The 17,500-nt window shown below is 48.7% G+C and overlaps 1 protein-coding gene, 1 long non-coding RNA gene and 1 pseudogene across 2 annotated transcripts; all 3 read left to right on the top strand.

Moving 5' to 3' along the window:
* The first annotated feature begins 2,071 nt into the window (after positions 1-2,071).
* Positions 2,072-6,840, top strand: LOC135319935 (uncharacterized). The gene is made up of 3 exons (XR_010379006.1): positions 2,072-2,536; positions 2,904-3,096; positions 5,954-6,840. It is a non-coding gene; the product is annotated as an uncharacterized LOC135319935 (long non-coding RNA).
* A 434-nt stretch (positions 6,841-7,274) lies between these two features.
* Positions 7,275-10,453, top strand: LOC105106594 (alpha/beta hydrolase domain-containing protein 17A). The gene is given in 6 exon segments (XM_064482394.1): positions 7,275-7,283; positions 7,531-7,572; positions 7,575-7,627; positions 9,967-10,074; positions 10,076-10,141; positions 10,228-10,453. Coding segments are annotated over 6 exon segments (504 nt in total).
* Positions 10,454-14,068: 3,615 nt separating this feature from the next.
* LOC135319934 (suppressor of cytokine signaling 7-like) lies at positions 14,069-16,425 on the top strand (annotated as a pseudogene).
* Positions 16,426-17,500: the final 1,075 nt, after the last annotated feature.

The following is a 17,500-nucleotide window of genomic DNA, read 5'->3' as shown; positions in this document are numbered from 1 at the left end:
ATCTATAAGTTGAAAAATGTAGGGTCACATCTTGTAAAGATTTGTGAGTGAGGTGTTGACATACAGAACTGACTTGACTCACATATAAAAATTCAACCAATTTTTGGAGAAGTTATCACTTTCAAAAGAATCACTTGAACTACAAGAGGCTGCTTGTTCAAGACTTAAAACAGCTTTTTGATGGCCATTCCCCCAACTTCTATAAACAGGAAGCAGGTTAAACATCTACATTTGCCCAAAATAGCATATTCTTCAATGTTTTCTCATCTGTGGTTGAGGAGAAGAGTATCTTTCAGAAGATGGAGTCATGAGTCCTAGAGAACCAGGGGTTTAGGAGCCCCTCCCAGGGAGGGAGTGGTACCCACCCTCAGGGCAGGGCCTGCATGTTTTCCCAAAAAGATTACAGACTTGCTCTGTCCCAGGGATGGCCCTGTGCCCCCACTGTTTCTTTGTGAAAGGGAGCGTTCATTATGGTTTTCTGGGTTTGTGCAACTTTTGCTTTTTTGTGTATGTGAGCAAAGCAGAAAAATTGTCTTTATAATAAAGAGGTTTACAGAAAAGGAAGATCTGCGTAGAGACAGTGTTAAGATGATCACAAATCCTAGAGCTGGGGCTTGGGGATTACCTCTTTGAAGAAGGGGCTGAGAGTAGCTCTTATGCGTGGCAAGAAAAGCAAATATTTTTATCAAGAGGGCAACTGGGTTAGATTGTATTACTGTCAAAGTATCCCCTCTCCTAATGAGTCCATCCTCACAAGACCTCAGGCTGGGCCAAGCAGCAGTTTGGGACCAAGAAATATTTGTAGTGTCGACTGAAAGAAACACACAGCCTAAAAGTTAAGAGTTATGTTTTATTTGGCAGGAGGACTCGAGCCAGGATGACAGCCTCTCAGATCGCTCTGAGGGACTGCTCCGGAGAGGTAGGGGAGGAGCTAGGGTATATAGGAGCTTTACAACAAAGACCAGGTAGTTGGAACAATGAAAGATTGCTTGTTATCTAAAGAAAACCAGACATCTCAATGCGTGCTCCTTCTGAGAATACATTTTATGAGCTATCAGGTGGTTCTGACGTTGCCCGCTTTGTTGTGCCAAGATCGTTGTAGATATTGGCTACTGGTCTACCCTGCATCAATAAGTGAAGTTTAGCAGGTCCCAAGGAAACAGAGCCATGAATTTTCATAAGCTAAAAAGCAGTTGGTTGGCTCAGAGAAAGTCCAATGGCACCCCTAATTCTTATACTAACATCCTTTTGGAAGAGACAACAAACAGAGAGGGCAGGAAACTGATGTAAGACACACAGCATGTGTGGAGGTGATGAAGGTCAGTTCCCTAGTGAGTGTGAGATACATAGACATCATGGCACAGAGACCAGCAAGTTGTGACATTTGGTGAAACCCTAAAGAGAGAAATGCTTATATGGCCAAACATCAATATACTTCTATTAGCTCATTTATATAAGACAGTGAATTGAATGACTGAATTAAAAACCCACAAAGAGCAAACCCCTTTTTGATTTTGCAAAAAGAATTATTAGGAAAATACAATTTTATAATGTGGGTGATGCCAAAGGGACTGCAGACAAAGCAACTGGGCAAGTTGTAGGGACTTAAATACAAACTGCACAGAGAGATTTTCTTTAAGGATTCAGGTTAGAATCTGGGGACTCAGGAAGAGACAGCTTGTCTAACTGACCTGGAAAAAAATTGGTGTTATTTAGGAGAAACAGACAATCTGAGAGGAATTTCCTAAGTTCCATTACTGTAAACAAAGTAGCACGAAGAAAAAGAAAACAGATCAGAGGAGGTCAAGACGGTGAAGTGGGAGGTCAAGGAGTTCACCTTCTCCCTGTGAAGGAAAAACTGGGCTTGTCTAACTAGATAGCTCACAAGTCTAGGAATGTGAAGGAGAGGCTGGGCTGGGCTAACAAGATAACTCACAAATCTAAGTATTGGAATACTGATCTGAGTTCTGCTAGACTAACTTGTAAATCTAGGTTAATTAGTGTTGGTTTGCTGTTCATGTTTTTTGCTAGCCAGCTGGATTTTCAAAGATACATATCTGGCTTTGGAATGTTGGTGTGCTGCCTCCCCGCCTCCACTTTGTGATGATAATGCTGCTAAAGCTGTTCCTTGCCTATTGGCCGAATACCCCAAGCTTGTACTTTACCCAATAAAACCTCATGTGCACGTCTTGGAGTTGCTCAGAGCTTCGGAGCAGAAGCCCCTCTGAGCCCGCTGGCATAATACATCTGAGTACTCCAACCCTCCGAGTGGTGCTTGTTTCTTGGCTGGCCTGTCATTTCTGTAACATTTCTGGAGGCCCCAGCGAGATACAATCACGCCGGCCCCTTGTGCCGCTGGACTGGTGGCTCCGGCCGACCGGGAGTCGGGATTCCGGCAGCGAAAGAGGTGGCGCCGCCCGACGGTATTCTGGGTTCTCTTTCGTGACGGCAACTCGGACCCCGGGTGGCTGGGCTACAACCAGAGCCAGATTCCGTGGAGGGATGGACAGACTCACCAGGTGGCCATCCGGACAAGGTAGGATCCCCCGGGAGGAATCAGGTCCTGTCCCATTGGACAGAAGAGGAGGCGGATCCCCTCATACAGGCTGTGGCTCTGCAGGCGCGGGCCAGGCCTGGGCTCCTCACTGTGCATGCAGAGGGGGCGCAGAGCCGCAGCCGTGGGGCGCTGGGTGGCACGAGGTAGGCGGGCACCGGCCTGGACGGAGGGGGCGGGGGCGGCCCCCGAGGGCCAAACAGGAAAAGGCCGCCCCTCCGGCTCCTGTACCTCCCACCCTTCCCCCATACCAGCACCGAGGGAGGGGGAGGGTGTCGTTGCCCTTTGCGGTAGCCAGGAGCCCAGAACCCACCTGTCCCCCGTGCCCCAGCCTCAAACTTCTGTGCAGGCCGAAAGCAGCGGCCTGAAGTGCAGCCGGGACCGGGTACCCCGCGCAGCCACCCAGGCAGCTGGGGGTCCAGCCTGGACATTTGGACTTCGGATCCCATTAGCTCGCCACCAGGCAGATGCCCAGCTTGAGGGTTTAACTGCAAACCAGGAATTCACCGAAGGCGTGATTTCCCACTCTGTGAGTTCCTAAGGTGAGAAGAGGGTGCCTGCATTCCCCCCAGTTCTGGAGGCCCCTCCACAGCTCCTGGTGGGAGGGAAGCTGTGCTCTTGGTGACAGGAGCCACTGGCCCTGGGCCCGAGGCTGTCCTCTGGCACCTGCTCCCCTCTGCTCTCTTGGGGCCTGGTCATCTGCAAAGTGTGGGATGGGAAAGGTCACCACTTTGAACAGACAGCTCCTCCTAGCATGGTTCTCAGGCGGGGCTTCAGTGTGTGCTTCCTGCCAACCCCAGAGAGCCTGTCCTGGGAGTTGTCCTACAGAAGGACTTCCTGCTAGGACATCATTCACACCAGCACGGGAAGTGAACGCCTTGCCCTCAGGACCTAGGTCCCTGAGATGAAGGCGGGTCCTCGAGATGAAGGAGGGTCCTCGTGGGCCAAGCAGACAGCCAGTCACAGGGCCCAAGGCTGTTCGCAGACTTACGCAGAATTTGGCATCCCTCCCCAGAGCGGGAGGGGCCGCTCGAGATGTGCCGAAAGGATGCAGGAAGGAATGGAGGGTAGACGCCCAAGAAAAGCGGCCTGTTCAGAAAATGCGCTGGCGGAGGTTGGAGGAAACGTTTCCTCTTTCTCCCCACAGTCTGGCTATTTCTGTATTTCAGTTCATTTGGACTTAAATCAACACTTTTTGGTCTGGGCCAGAGCTGTCATTTATTAACAGTGTATCTATTGGATCCATTGTGTTTCAAGTTCGCAAAAACCAACGGACTTGACTTTTTAGGCTTGCCGGTGGTATACAAAATACTTTGTGGTGTAAAATAACCGAAATGGATAATTTCTTTGTGAAGGATTATTCTCAGAATAGCTATTCTAACTAAATATAATAGTTATCTGGAGCCGATTTCAGTGGAATAAATCTGTCCAGGTTGTTTTTTTTTTTTCTCTAAATCTATGACATGTAGACATAGTAAGACCATTAAAAAAAAAAAAAAAAAAAAAGAGAGAGAGAGAGAGAGAGAACAAAAACAAAAACAAAAACTCATTGCTGGCAGACCTGAAATGAGGCAGGAGCCTCACACACTGGTGGCAGATTATAAATTGATCAAAGGTTTTTAGAAAACAAAATTACCTTGAATATATTAGTACATTTTAAGCACTTCTAGGCATATCTCCTAAGGAAATAATTCCTTAAAATTTAGGGAGAAGATTTCATGTAAAAATGTTTAAAACCAATTATTTATATACATCATGACAAATCAGTGGAATAAATGATGGTGGTGGAGGTCACACGCACACAGAGGTATAGCCATATGATCAAATTTTATGCAGCTATTGAAGTAAATGGAACATTAAACAGCATAGAAAAAAGTCCTAAAATAACGTTTAAATGATAGAGTAGGTTACAAACCTGTCTATTGAAAATTATTCCAGTAAACGTAATAACAATTTGAAGAAACATCACCAAAACATATTGTTGGATGCTAAATGGTTTTCTATTACTTCTCTTCATAAGCTTTTACTCTTTTCCAAAACTTTTAGGTATATAATGTTTTTGAATCAGAAAAAAAAACTTTATAAATTATTTTATAATACAATAGTCTGAAAAAACAGCTTGAGAGCTTTATTCAAATGAAAAATTAGATATTTTTCTAAATTTAACATTTTCCCCCAATCTGAGACCATTTTACATTGAGAAGTTTGGGAGCGGGGCAGATTTTCTGAAGAATAATTTTTATTCTCTGTAGGACCTTGTCTCTGTAACCCTAAGTAAAATATTCTAGAACAGAAGGAATATGTGTCAAAATTTTATGGCAGGAACAACTAGTAAAGATTAAGAACAAAGAAAGTAGAATTAAGTGTTCTTCCAAGACGGATGCACTTCTAATAATGAATAGCTTGGTTTTCTCTTTTGTAAAATGAGGAATTTTGACTGATTAATCTACATATATATTCTTTCATTTCCGACAGAGCATGCTTCTACCGTGTTATCTCCAAAAACTGTAATTAGTCTCCAAATTTGCCTTTGCACAAATAGTCCCTCTGGAGTTACTGCTGTGGGGAGGTGATGAAAATCCTGGTGCCTTATGAATGCTCTTCACTGCACAGCCTTTTTCCCTGTGGCCCACAGTCTCCTTCCAAATTTCTCAACCTCAATTTTCAGAGGTTTTTTACTTTTATGGGAAGTGGAATTATTTTAAATGAATTATTTGTTTAAGCTTCAAGAAATTACCGTTTTGACTTCAAACCGCATAATTTTATTCTTGCTGTTTCACTTTGCTTTATCTTCCTTCAGACACAGGAACGCATTTACCTCCTTGTGTCAATTGTTTTGCACTGCGATCACTAACTGGTGACTGTTGGGGGCTCCACATGTGTTTCACATAAAGTTGCCAGCTTCCTCTGGTGTGAAATAACAGCTTCCTTGAAAGTTAAAGACAAGGTGCTTGCACTTTGTCTAAAAAAAGATAATTGGAACTAATAGAAATTTACAGTAGCCGAAAGTACATCCTAACAGGGAGGCATGTGGTCGTGGATGAAGGAACAGTGGCCAAGAGCAACTCTCTCCACAGAGAGATTCCATAAAAGAGGACATAACTTCTCTAAAAGACTCGCTCTCACCGCAACCCCACTCATCTCTTTAGACTCAGCCCCAGGACCCCTCACCACTCTAACCTCCTTCCCATCTCTTCCTTTCTTGAGGGAGAACCCATCTTATGGTGCCCCAGCCCCACAACCCCAGCACCTGAACCATCACCCCTAGTAACGCCGTAAAAGCCCCAGGAGTGACAGCTGCCAGATAACAAAGCCGTCCTTCTGGGAAGAAGTGAGCAGAGAAGAGGGCACACACTGGTTAGTGGTGACTTAGTTATTTCCTTTTTTTCACTCCCTCAGGGACATGAACACTGGTTCTGCAGCTGCTGCCCCGGCTATGGCTTCTGCCCAACTTCTGTCTCCTCATCACACAGTCACAATGCTGAAAACACCAGCGTGGTGACCAGACGATGTCACGTCCCCGGTGGGGCTGTGGGCACCGTCCAGCCTGGTGCAGGCAACGCAGAGACTGGACAGCTGTTGAGAATTTTACAGTAATATGAAATAAACTAAATTTATTTTGTTTTCTGCTGTCACTGCATACTGTCAGTGACAACTTACCCTCATGCGGGTCCACCACGTACACCAACCCCACTGGGGATCACTAGTGCCTGGAGTCTACACTCGCCCCTGTTAACTGCGGTCCGTGATTCTCCAACTATCTGGGGGGAAAACAGAGATGTCAGGGGAGGAAGTAACCATGTGCTTCACTTCAGGCAAGGCCGCCTTATGTCTGGTGTTCAGATGTGATTACTCAGTGCTTCCTGCCTGAAAAGAACTCAGTTTATTTAGTTAGTCTGTTTCTTTCTTGGGAGGAAGAGGTAATTATGTTTGTTCATTTGTTTACTTAATGGAGGCTCTGGGGATTGAACCCAGGACCTCGTGCATGCTAAGCACACGCTCTCCCACTGAGCTACACCCTCCTCCAAAACTCAGTTTGTTAATCTTCTGTTTATATTGAAATATCCCAATGCACGCACAACCAAATGGCTCACTACTTTCTTTGCACCTTAACAGGGTATGGACATTTTCACAGATGATTTTTTATATCATATTTGAAAAGGGACAAAGAATAGTTTTTGTTTTATTTTTTGCCTTGGTGACACAGGTCTATATAGAGACTTCCTTGCTATGGAAGACTTGTTTCAAATAGGAGTGTGGAAGTGTGGGGGGTGTCTGTAAATTTGCTGGGCTTTTTTTTTTTTTTACTTAAACTCTATTTTCCACCTTTATTGAGTCAGGAAAGCGTATATTCCTCATAGAACAATAGCTTTTCTACACATAGGCTATTTATAAAGTGTGAACTGGAGGTGTTGTGCCCATATAGAAATGGGCTTTTTTAGGTTGAAATGTTTTGATTTTTAAAAATCTTTTTCAAAAAAATTTGTCATGTTTGTGTTTATACTTCAATAAAGATAAATATAATTTTCATTTCTGTCTTGTTTTTTGCAACAAAGCACACTTTGAGGTGTAGTCTTTTTTCCTGCCCATCTGAGAATTTTGACTTGTGTCACAAGTATCGGAATTTAGCATGTAGAATCCAGTGTTGCCTTAGAGACGCAAGGCTTGTCACGTGACTCCCAATAGGGTCAGAATTTTATTTTATTCTGCAGTCGTCAACATGGGAACGGTTAACCTGCAAGTTGCCAAGCGGTAAGACTTCTCTTACAATATGCTGTTTGATTTGGATATGGAGTACTAGGAAGTAAATGGAATATTAGGAAGTAAATTGTGGTGTGGGTGTAGCTCAGTGGTAGAGTGCATGCTTAGCGTGCACAAGGTCCTGGGTTCAATCCCCAGTCCCTCCATTAAATAAAATAATACATAAATAAATTAACCTAATTACCTCCCCCCAGAAAACAAAACAGACCTCCTAGGACAACTCTGGTTATAGTGTGAGCTCGGGCCAGCCCTCTGAGATGAGATGAACCTCTATGCTGACATCTCTGCTGCCTGGCAAGCCCTGTGCACCAGGTGAGCTCTGCGCTACAGTGGGATGGGGGAGGGGATGGGCATCACCTCAAAGGTGATCAGACCAGGTGAAACCAGGTGTTTGCAAGGCACCCCCTCCAGGCACTCAGGCCGGCTTCCCTGGGGAGGAAGGAAGCCCAGGAGGGTGGGCATGTAGGAGAGCGAGCCTGTTTGCGGCCACTCTGGGCCACAGGGCAAGGCCTGGCCTGTGTGTTCTCTGCGTGGTGACAGGCAAGGGCCAGGAGGTGGGTGGGTAAGCCTCAAGCCTCCCTGGGGCTGGCCCCTCCTGGGAGCCCCTTGCCTGCATGGGAGCGGGGACAGGGCCTGGCACTGATCCCCATGGGAGTGGAGGATCCACCTGGAAGGAGAAGGATGGAGGACATGGGTCCCTCCCAGCCCAGGAGGTGGTGTGTGAGGCCTGTGTGAAAGGGCTCAGCCCCACCCCCACCAGGCTGCATTAGCCCCTGGGGATGGGGCAGGTGGGGCAGGGCCTCTGCATCAGGTGCTGGTAATGGATCGTGGTCTCATCCTGAGGGCAGGGATCCTCTGGGCCTGGAAGGACCCCTTGGGCAGCTTGGTACCCATCATAGTCCTGGTGGCTGGGGAGAGCTCAGCGAGCAGAGGCTGGGTCCTCCCCGGGCATGGTGTCCAGCACAAACCAGCGGGCCTGACTCAGACAGGGCCATTGTGGTCTAGCATACACCTCCTTCCCTGGACCCCACAGCCCAGGTCATCCAGACCCTGGCAGCCCTCTTTCACCTTTGTGCTCGCTCACCGAAGCACAGCGGCTCCATCTCAACCAGCGTGTGCAGGGTGTGGCCCTGCGCCCCGGGATGCTCTAGAGGGAGACGCACCCAGCCCCACTCTCCTGGAGACTGCGCCCTCTGCCTGCTCAGGGCTGGCTGCCTTGTCTCCACCCTGCCTGGCCGGCCGGGGTTACCAGCTCCTACCGGGACCAAAGCCCGCCTGCCCTTGGGAGGTGTGGGCCCTGGTTGCCATGGTGATGCCCCAGCAGTTCCTGATGCAGGCCCTGCGAGTGGGGTCCCCTTACACTGGGACTTGTGCTGGGTGGCATGGTGCAGGTTTGTGTCCAACCTCGGGTGCCTCAGCCTGTCCCTGCTATTTGGGGGGGGTGTCACTGCAGAATCACACCCCACATGGGGTTGAGAGTTCTGAGTTCTATCTGTCTATCCTGCTGCCAGCCTTGACCTCCAGAGACCTAGTCCCTCAGCCCCAAGAGCTGAGAATCAGCAGGAGAGTGGGAGGCTTGGGCCCAGGCCGTGAACCGGGGCTGGGGAGGCTTGGAAGAACCGCACCATCCGGCACCTGCCGCGTTTGTTCAGGTGGAGATGGCCAGGTTGCTGCTGGCCGGGGAGGAGAGGCCAGGGTAGTGGGCACGAGGCCAAATGGCATCCCCGAAGCCTGGAGGTATGTCTGGGGATTGGGGCCAGAGGACAGGAACAGTGCAGATGGCCCCTGGGTGGACAGGGAGATGGAGTCTGGCTGCCCAGGTGAGATACAGCCCTTCTCTGGCCACTGGGAGGAAAGGCTCCTCAGGGATCAGGGTCGTGGTTGTGTGGGAGGAAGGCCACAGAGGCCTCCTGCACTGGAGGGTGGTGAGTGGTCCTCTTGTGGCCAGGAAGGGGCACGTGGTGATGTGAAGCTGGATCAGCCGTGCTGGTGTGGGGCCAGGGGAGCTTGGGGTGGCAGGTGGGGCCCAGGACCTGGCCACTAAGTAGTGAAGGAGCCCAGAGAAGGAGGTGGTGGCCACCCATTTTCCCCTCAGGAGCCACTGTTCCAGCTCACCTGTGTTATACTAACCTAACTGAGTACAGGGGACACTGAGGAGTCGCAAACTGACTGACACATCAGAGGACACAGCTGCCTCCAATCCCCACAGCTTGCCAAAGGGGTGGGTGAGGGTGGGGGTGAGGGCTGCTGGAAGACACGCCCCCTTCCAGTGCGGCAAGGAAGGGCTGTCCAGTTCAGAACAGCGGGGACAGGAAGGCCCCAAGCAGATTCTGCATGTGGCCCTGGTCAGGCGTGTGTACGAGTGGGGATAGCTGGATGACCAGGGAGGAGCGGGTGGGGCGCTTACAGGTGCACTGCCCAGGTGTGACCAAGTAGATACTGCAAGAAACGGCAGATTGGGGCTGCTCCCATCACACCTGTCTGGGTTCTACCTCCCGTACTGGTCCGACCGCCTCGGTGTTGGGGGGTCAGAGGAGGATCACTGGGACCGAGCCTATGCTATGAGAGTGGGGGACTGGCCCGGGAGGGCGGGCAGTGGGAGGGGTGTGTGCGCGCTGCGTCGCGGCTGATCCTGCCCCCACCGCTGCCAGGTACGGCATCAGCCGGGACAGCATCGTCCTGTAGGGGCAGAGCATCCGCACGGTGCCCACCGTGGACCTGCCTTCGCGCTCTGAGTGCGCCGCGGTGGTGCTGCACTTGGGGCATGCGCATCGCCTTCCCCGACACCAGGAAGAACTACTGCTTTGACGCGTTCCCCAATGAGAAGCGGGGCGGGACCCAGGGGGCGGGGACACAAGGGCGGGGCCTCAGCGGGGGTGGGGAGTGGAAGCCTAACGTGTCCCGCCCCACAGCATGGAGACGGTGTCCAAGATCACGTCGCCGGTGCTCATCATCCACCGCACGGATGACAAGGTGACCGACTTCTCGCCCTGGCTGGCGCTCTCCAAGCTCTGCCCCAAGGCCACTGAGCCTTTGTGGGTGGAGGGCGCCGGGCACAACGACATCCAGCTCCACAGCCAGAACGTGGAGCACCTGAACGGCTGCATCTCCCAGGAGCTGCCCAGCCGGCGCGCCTAGCCTAGCGGCTGCCCAGCCACACCCGGACCTCATCAGTAAGGGGGCAACAGGGCCTCGAGCCGGTCCTGGGGGTTGCACGCGAACCCCTGGGTGCCCCATGCCCTCGAGGCAGCCGGCAGGCAGGGGTCGGGACCTAGCCCAGCCCAGGGGCCGTGGACAGTGTACAGGCGACGGAGCTATGCTTTCATTTCCTTTTGGAAACAAAACGATGGAAAAACGTGAAAAAGGAAATTCAGGATTTAAAATTTAAAAAAAAATAATGAAATAAAATAAAAGGAGAAAATACCTAGTTGGGTAAACCTGAATTTAAAAAAAAAAAAGGCTAATCAAAGGTAAGAGAGATACGTGCAAAACTCTATATAAGATATCACCCACAAAGGAGCACTGGGAAGACTGTAGAACAGCGATAAGAGAGTGTAACAGTAAAAAAATCTAAGAGGATGAGAGGAAGATCGTACCACATATGAGGATAAATGAGGAAACATTTGTCAGATACTCAAAGGACAAGATAACAGTGCGTAAGAAGGAAGCTAAGTCATGGGGATGGTAATTTAATAAAATGCAGGAAGAGCCAAACTGAGTCAGACAGATAGCTCCCAGCGTGTAGTATTTAGCATTCATCTGTAACGTTATCAATAGCCTGTCCTGGGTGAAACTGATTTTTGTGAATTTCACTTTTTTGCAATCGATCACCACTCCCCACAGGTGACAGTGTATTTGTGACTGGCTTCCTTTATGGAGTCTCTCATGGGTGGCTTTGACAAGGTGACTCCTCTACTTAATTACTGTGTCATGAGACATGATTTCTTAATGTATCTATATGGTGTTCTGATACAGATTTTTAAATGTGTTAATTTACTAAAACCTAGTTTATGCACTTAAAGAACCACAGAGGCTGGAACAATGTCTCTCCTTCCATCCAGAATGCTTAGCTTTTCCATACTGTCTTCCTAGTCCTCCTGGATGTTACCAAACATAAGCTAATGTTTGATACAAAATATAAAGCTGTGAGACAGAAAATGTGTGTTTTGTCCCCAATTCCCTGTATGTATGAGTTCAGATAAGTCCCTTAACCTCTTCATACTTTCATTCTCACTTTCAATCTCTCAGTGTGACAACAGAGATCATGCTCTCTACATATCTCTCAAGGCAGGAAGACTAAATGAAACACAAGAGAGTATTGTCGGCCCTTCTGAACACACATATCAATCTGGGGTACAGCTGAGCCTGACTGTGTGACCCACCTTTCAGAGTGCTACTACCACAAATCAATGCCTTGTGATGCCAGGAACCTCACATCCCCTCCTCTCCTGGAGTGCAGCCAAGAGGAAGCTCTTGTCTGTGCAGAGGGGAGGCTGTCTTCTACCTTAGACAGCACTGTGCTGGCCATAAAGATTTCTGCCCATCCCTAACCCCTACCTCCACCCACCCTCCCCAGCACGGTATTTGGTTTGCAATTGTAGGCTGGTTTTGAGTGACCAGGAAGCCAGTGACTGGAAGGCAGCATGGTTGGGACTGGGAGCTCTCTGACCTAGCTCTCCTCCTGAGCACTATGCAGCTTAGGCTCTTCAGCAGCAGCGTCCTAAGAGGCTCTGAAAAATGCCCAGAAAAATGCCCAGCCGTCCACATTCGCTGGCCAGCAAAACGCCAGGCACGAGGCCAGTTTGAATGGTACTGGGAAGGCACATGGAGAGAGATGGCTCTTTCCTCCAACAGGCTTTAGAGCTTCCAAGGGATAGTTTGTTTGATTATCATTATATCAGCCAAACACCCAACATCTTGGACCCCCTATAGTTTGTCAGGCACAATGCCTGGCACTCAGAAGGAAAAAAAAAAAAAAAAAGAAAAGATAAGACATAGCTCTAGCCCCAAAGGATTGAGACTAGATGGCAAAACACCTAACAAAATAATTACCCACAATGGTTATAAACAATAGTAATAATAGTTGTTTTTGGAAATCCAAGAAAGGAGAGTATGTGTCAAAATACTCAGGGATGGTCTCAAAGAGAAAGTGAGGATGAAACTGAGTCTTCTTGAGGGCTGGATCCATTTTGGATAATTAGAGAGGAGTTAGGGAGCAACAGTATGAACAAAGCTTTTTCTGGGAATGTTCCTAGAAAGGCAGAAAATAATTAGGCAGTAAGAATGGTAATGGGGTTGGCAAGATTAGTTAGAAAATTGTTGTTTAGTTGTATATTTAACAACATTCACTCAATATTTGCTGTAAGTGAGGCATCACACTGGAAGCTGGTTATAAAGTGATGAGCACAACAGACCAAGTTCCTGTCCGCTTAGAGCTCACCTTGTAGTCAGGGAGGTAGCCAACAGGTAGGTATGCCAGCACATACATAGTCATTCTAAAATGCTATTATCACGGTGCTATGGAGAAAATGCTCTGTTGCAGGAAGTTTTGAAACCTAGCTAGCTGCCTTGGGGGTGGCCGCACCAAGAAGAGATACTGACTAAACTGAAAGCTGATTGATGACAAGGATCCAGTCACTAAAAGGGTTGAGCAGAAGCTCATTCCAGGCAAAGGCAACAGAATACAAGAAGGCCCTAAGAAGGGAAGAGTTTGGCATATTTCATGTGTTACAAGGAAGCCAGGGAAGTTAATTGCATAGTCTTGATGATAACATTTTTGACTTATTTCTTACCACGTAGAATTCTTGACATCTTAATGTTGGAGGGCTCATGTAATTGATACAGAGTTTGTTAATGAGGACTTCTACACATTATTGTGTAAATTAATTAGATAAGTAGAAGCTGAGGCAAAGAATACTACTTTGATCATCCAGAATGTGAAAAAGAGAGTGAATCAGTATACATTTACTTTAAAAAAGATTAGATGCTTTGAGAATACACGAGTTGGTAAACTTGAGGGTATGAACATTTATGTAAGGCATTCTGTTTGGGTAATATAAATAAGATAATGATAAAGAAATAAATTTTAGTTCAAATTATACATTTTCTGTGTAGTAAGAGATACTAGTGCTGGTGATATATTAATTCTTGAGATATTGAAAATGATCATAATGTAGTTCGAGTCCCTTATACTGTTCTGTGATGTGTGAAATGGCAGTGATACTACAGAATACAGTGACGTCCAGACGAGACGACACCTAAAGCAATCTAGACGGCCGAAATCTTAAGCAGTTGACTTTAGTCATTCAAAAGCAGTATTTAAAACATTATGTGAGTATACATTTGTGTGGTGTGTATGCATAAAGTTTCTTGACTTAACTGAGCGTCAAACCTACAAGTGAAAATTGTTCCACTACTAATGTTTTACAAGTTAATCGAGAGCATTCTAATATATTAACATCTTCCAAATCGTTGTGTGTGTATATACTGAAACTATAAAGAGGCCCTTTTAAAACTTCCATTGGATTCTTATCCTTTCATCCTTCTGTTTGTGATGATAACAATTGCAGGCTGAAAAGTTAGGTGATGGGCGGCTGCGGCGGCGGCCTGAGATCGGGGTTCCCAGCGCGGCCCTTAACGCTGTCGCTGCGGGGCCGCGGCGGGCGGGGATCTGGTGGGGCTCGGGCGGGGCCGGGCTCGTCCCCACCCCAGCCCGGCTCCCCGCCGCCCCCCCGCCCCCGCTCCCTCTCGTGGATGCAGGGGGCCGAGCTCAGGGATGGCGAGGCGGAGGCGGCGGCCGCTCCGTACCGGTTACGGGGAGGCGCCCCCGAGCCAGGCCCGCCGCCGCCCCCGCAGCCACCCTTTCTCGCGCGGCCCGCGCCGCGGGGCTCCCGGCCGCCGCAGCTGACGGTGCTCCGCAACGCGGCTCCGCCGCCGGAGGAGGACGAGGGCGCGGCGGCGGCCCGGGATCGGGGACCCTCGGAACTGCCGTGTCCCCGGCACCGCTGCGCCTTGGACCCCAGGCCCCGCCGCCGGGGTGGGCTCTCGAGCGGACCTGCGGGCCGGCGGCTGGACTGGAGGCGCAGCTGGCGGCTCTGGGGCTCGGGCAGCCGGCGGGGCCAGGCGTCAAGACGGTCGGCGGGGGCTGCTGCCCGTGCCCCCGCCCCCCGCAGCTCCCCCTCCGCAGCCCAGAAACGAGCGACGCGCTGCTGAGCCTGGAGGGCCTGGAGTCGGAGGCCCAGGAGCTCAGCAGCCCGGGCCTCGGAGGGGAGGAGGGGGCGGCCGGCTTCCGCCGCAGCCCCCAGGCCCTGGATTGCCTTCCCGATGCAGGACTTGGTCCCCCAGGGCGCTCTAGTAAAGGGAGCAGCAGCTGCAACCTCCCCCGCCCCCGCCTCCTCCTGGGCCCCCCGGCCACTCGCGGGCCCTTCTCCGAAGGGCTCGCTCAAAATCCGCCCCAGTTGCCTCTTTCGCTCAAAGAGCTTCAATGGTGACTCTGGCGGTGATGCTCCGGCCGGCAAGAGGCCTTCTGGAGAGCAGGCTGCTTCAGCTGCGAGCATGACAGACATGCGAGGCTCTGGGGGCCGTGAGCTGGGTTAGGAGAGGAAACCCAGGTTGACAAGAACTCAAAGTGCCTTTTCTCCAGTCTCGTTCAGCCCCCTGTTCACAGGTGAAACATTGTCACTTGTGGACGTGGACATCCCTCAGCGGGGCATGACCTCTCCACACCCTCCAACTCCCCCTCCTCCTCCACGAAGAAGCCTCAGTCTCCTAGATGCATTTCCCTGGACTGCTCCCATCTGAGTAGCCGAATCCCTGCACAGCCAGCCCTGGCCACACCTCCAGTGTCCCCTCTATCAGCCCGACTGGACCAGCTTTGCAGCCAGACTTCGAGAGCTGGAGAAGTGTTGGTATTGGGGGCCGATGAATTGGGAAGATGCAGAGATGAAGCTGAAAGGCAAGCCTGTTGCTTCTTTCCCGGTAGGAGACAGCTCTGATCCTCGTTGTATCCTGAGTCTCAGTTTCCAATCACAGGGTACCGCCCCCCACACTAGAATGGAGGGAGCACTGCAGAGGAACCTTCAGCCTGTGGTATCATCCCAAATTTGAGGGTCACTGTCAGTCAGTAGTGGAGTTCATTAAGAGAGCCATCATGCACCCCAAGAATGGAAGTTTCTCTATATCTTGAGATCCAGGGTTCCAAGACTGCCACCAACTCCAGGACAGCTGCTCTGTCCAGTGTCCCGATTCAGCAATGTCAAATCCCTTCCGCACCTTTGCCTATTCTGAATCCGACAGCTCATCCGGAAGGATCACATCCCGGATGTCCCACTGCCTAAGCCTCTGATTTCTTATATCCGAAAGTTCTACTACTGTGATCCTCACGAAGAAGTATACCTGTCTGTAAAGGAAGATCAATTCATTTCCAAACAGAAGCAAGAGGTGTTGGAACCCTCCGTGTAGCGAGGGGCCCCCTGCTGGTCAACGCCGAGGGTAGGCGCGCTCTGCCACACCGCCCAGCCTAGTCTCCTGGGCAGTTATTAAGCACTGGGCCTCATCCCCACCTTCCCACCCCATGTGTATGCCCCTGATCCAGGCATCTGTTCAGAGAGTTGCCAGGCCTGATCGTGGAGTCCCAAGAGGACACATACCCCAACAGGAAGAATGGCACATAGACACGAGAGGCTTAAAGAGTACTTGCCAGGCAATATGCGAGCTAATCACTGAGTATATATAAAGACGAAGACACACAAGAACAGCTAACTGTGCATCCTTCTCTCCTCTGGCTGATCACCCTGATACTGGACAAATGACAGATAAAGCAGGAAACCAGGGAGAAAGAAAACTTCATCAAAGGGAACACGAAATGCCTTTAATTGCAATACGTGTGCACTTCAGTAAGAACCGCACTGTGTCCCACGACTTGGACCGTGAGGATGAGGAAAAACAGCTCGCTCTTCCGTTTAGAATTCCATCTGGACCACTGAAAAGTAAATTGTTGAAAAGAAGAAATGAATTAACTAAGGAATTCATTTATCTAAGAGACTGTTCTCCCAATGTTTCACTGAGTTCTACTCATTTATTTTCCCATAAAATAGCTTGGAATAAAAAGAAAGAAGGAAAAATTAGATGAATATTGTTGGACTTTATATTCTACCTTTTATGTAAAACCTTGAAAATTTTATCAATTAAACTTCTTATTGCCTCCTGGGAAATCATAAAATGTAGTATAATTCCTGCAGCATCTCCTACCATGGTCCATGCTGGCCAGACATTTAGTTCTATTTTAACTTCTATTTAAAATCCCTTTACATATTAAAAAAATGTAGATTCTCTGGGCATGTCTAAAATGCAAGAGCTCTGACACAAGACTGTCGAGCAGAAATGCTCTGCCAACTTGGACTTTATTCAAATTATATCAAGGCACTTTGTGATTCTTTGATTCATTATCTGTAATTACATTATCCCTATCTTTTTAGAAAAGGAAGTCATATTTATTAGCATATGCATACACATAGAAAAATGAAGCATAAACCTATTACAAGATGCTCTAAGCCTTGTAGTATCTGAAACTTTTAATGTCATATATGTCATTTTTATTTGACTAACTACGATGTACCTTAACTACGAGCACAGTAAATGAATTTCATTATGTTGGGTGGCACCTGCAGTGTGAATGAGGGTGGAACAAAATGAGGACACTCTTCAGGAGGTGGCAGCTGTTGTGGGGTTCTCTTTTATTTTGTTGACAGTAATACATGGTTCTGTAATTACAAGAAGCTTTTCTGGTGATGTCATATGTGGAAAGTTAGCATTTATTATTTTTTTAATGTTCTACTGGATCTTTACGGAGTTTTATAAAACAAGTGTTTACTACTTAGTAGCTAAGCATTTCCCCCTCTTTGTTTCTTTAATTAATGTATTGATCTAAACCAAATCTATAGGAACAAGCTTATTGAGACAGTCTGCCTGTGCTCCTTCAACAGATCACTGCTACTCCTTCTTCAGCACATAAAATACGGACAAAACTGCACCATGCAGGGGCAGAAGAATCCGTTGAAGACTTTTGGCAGTAGTACCTTAAAGATATCTCAAAAATAATTGTGCTTTGTCGCTTCATCTGTGCTATTACATATAATGAGAATTTTAAAAAGGCCAAATCCAGCTCTCTGATTTCCATTTAATGGA

The sequence above is a fragment of the Camelus dromedarius genome, chromosome 35 (genome assembly GCF_036321535.1).
Source record: "Camelus dromedarius isolate mCamDro1 chromosome 35, mCamDro1.pat, whole genome shotgun sequence".
In the NCBI taxonomy this organism is placed as follows: Eukaryota; Metazoa; Chordata; class Mammalia; order Artiodactyla; family Camelidae; genus Camelus; species Camelus dromedarius.
This window is presented reverse-complemented; position numbering and strand designations above follow the sequence as displayed.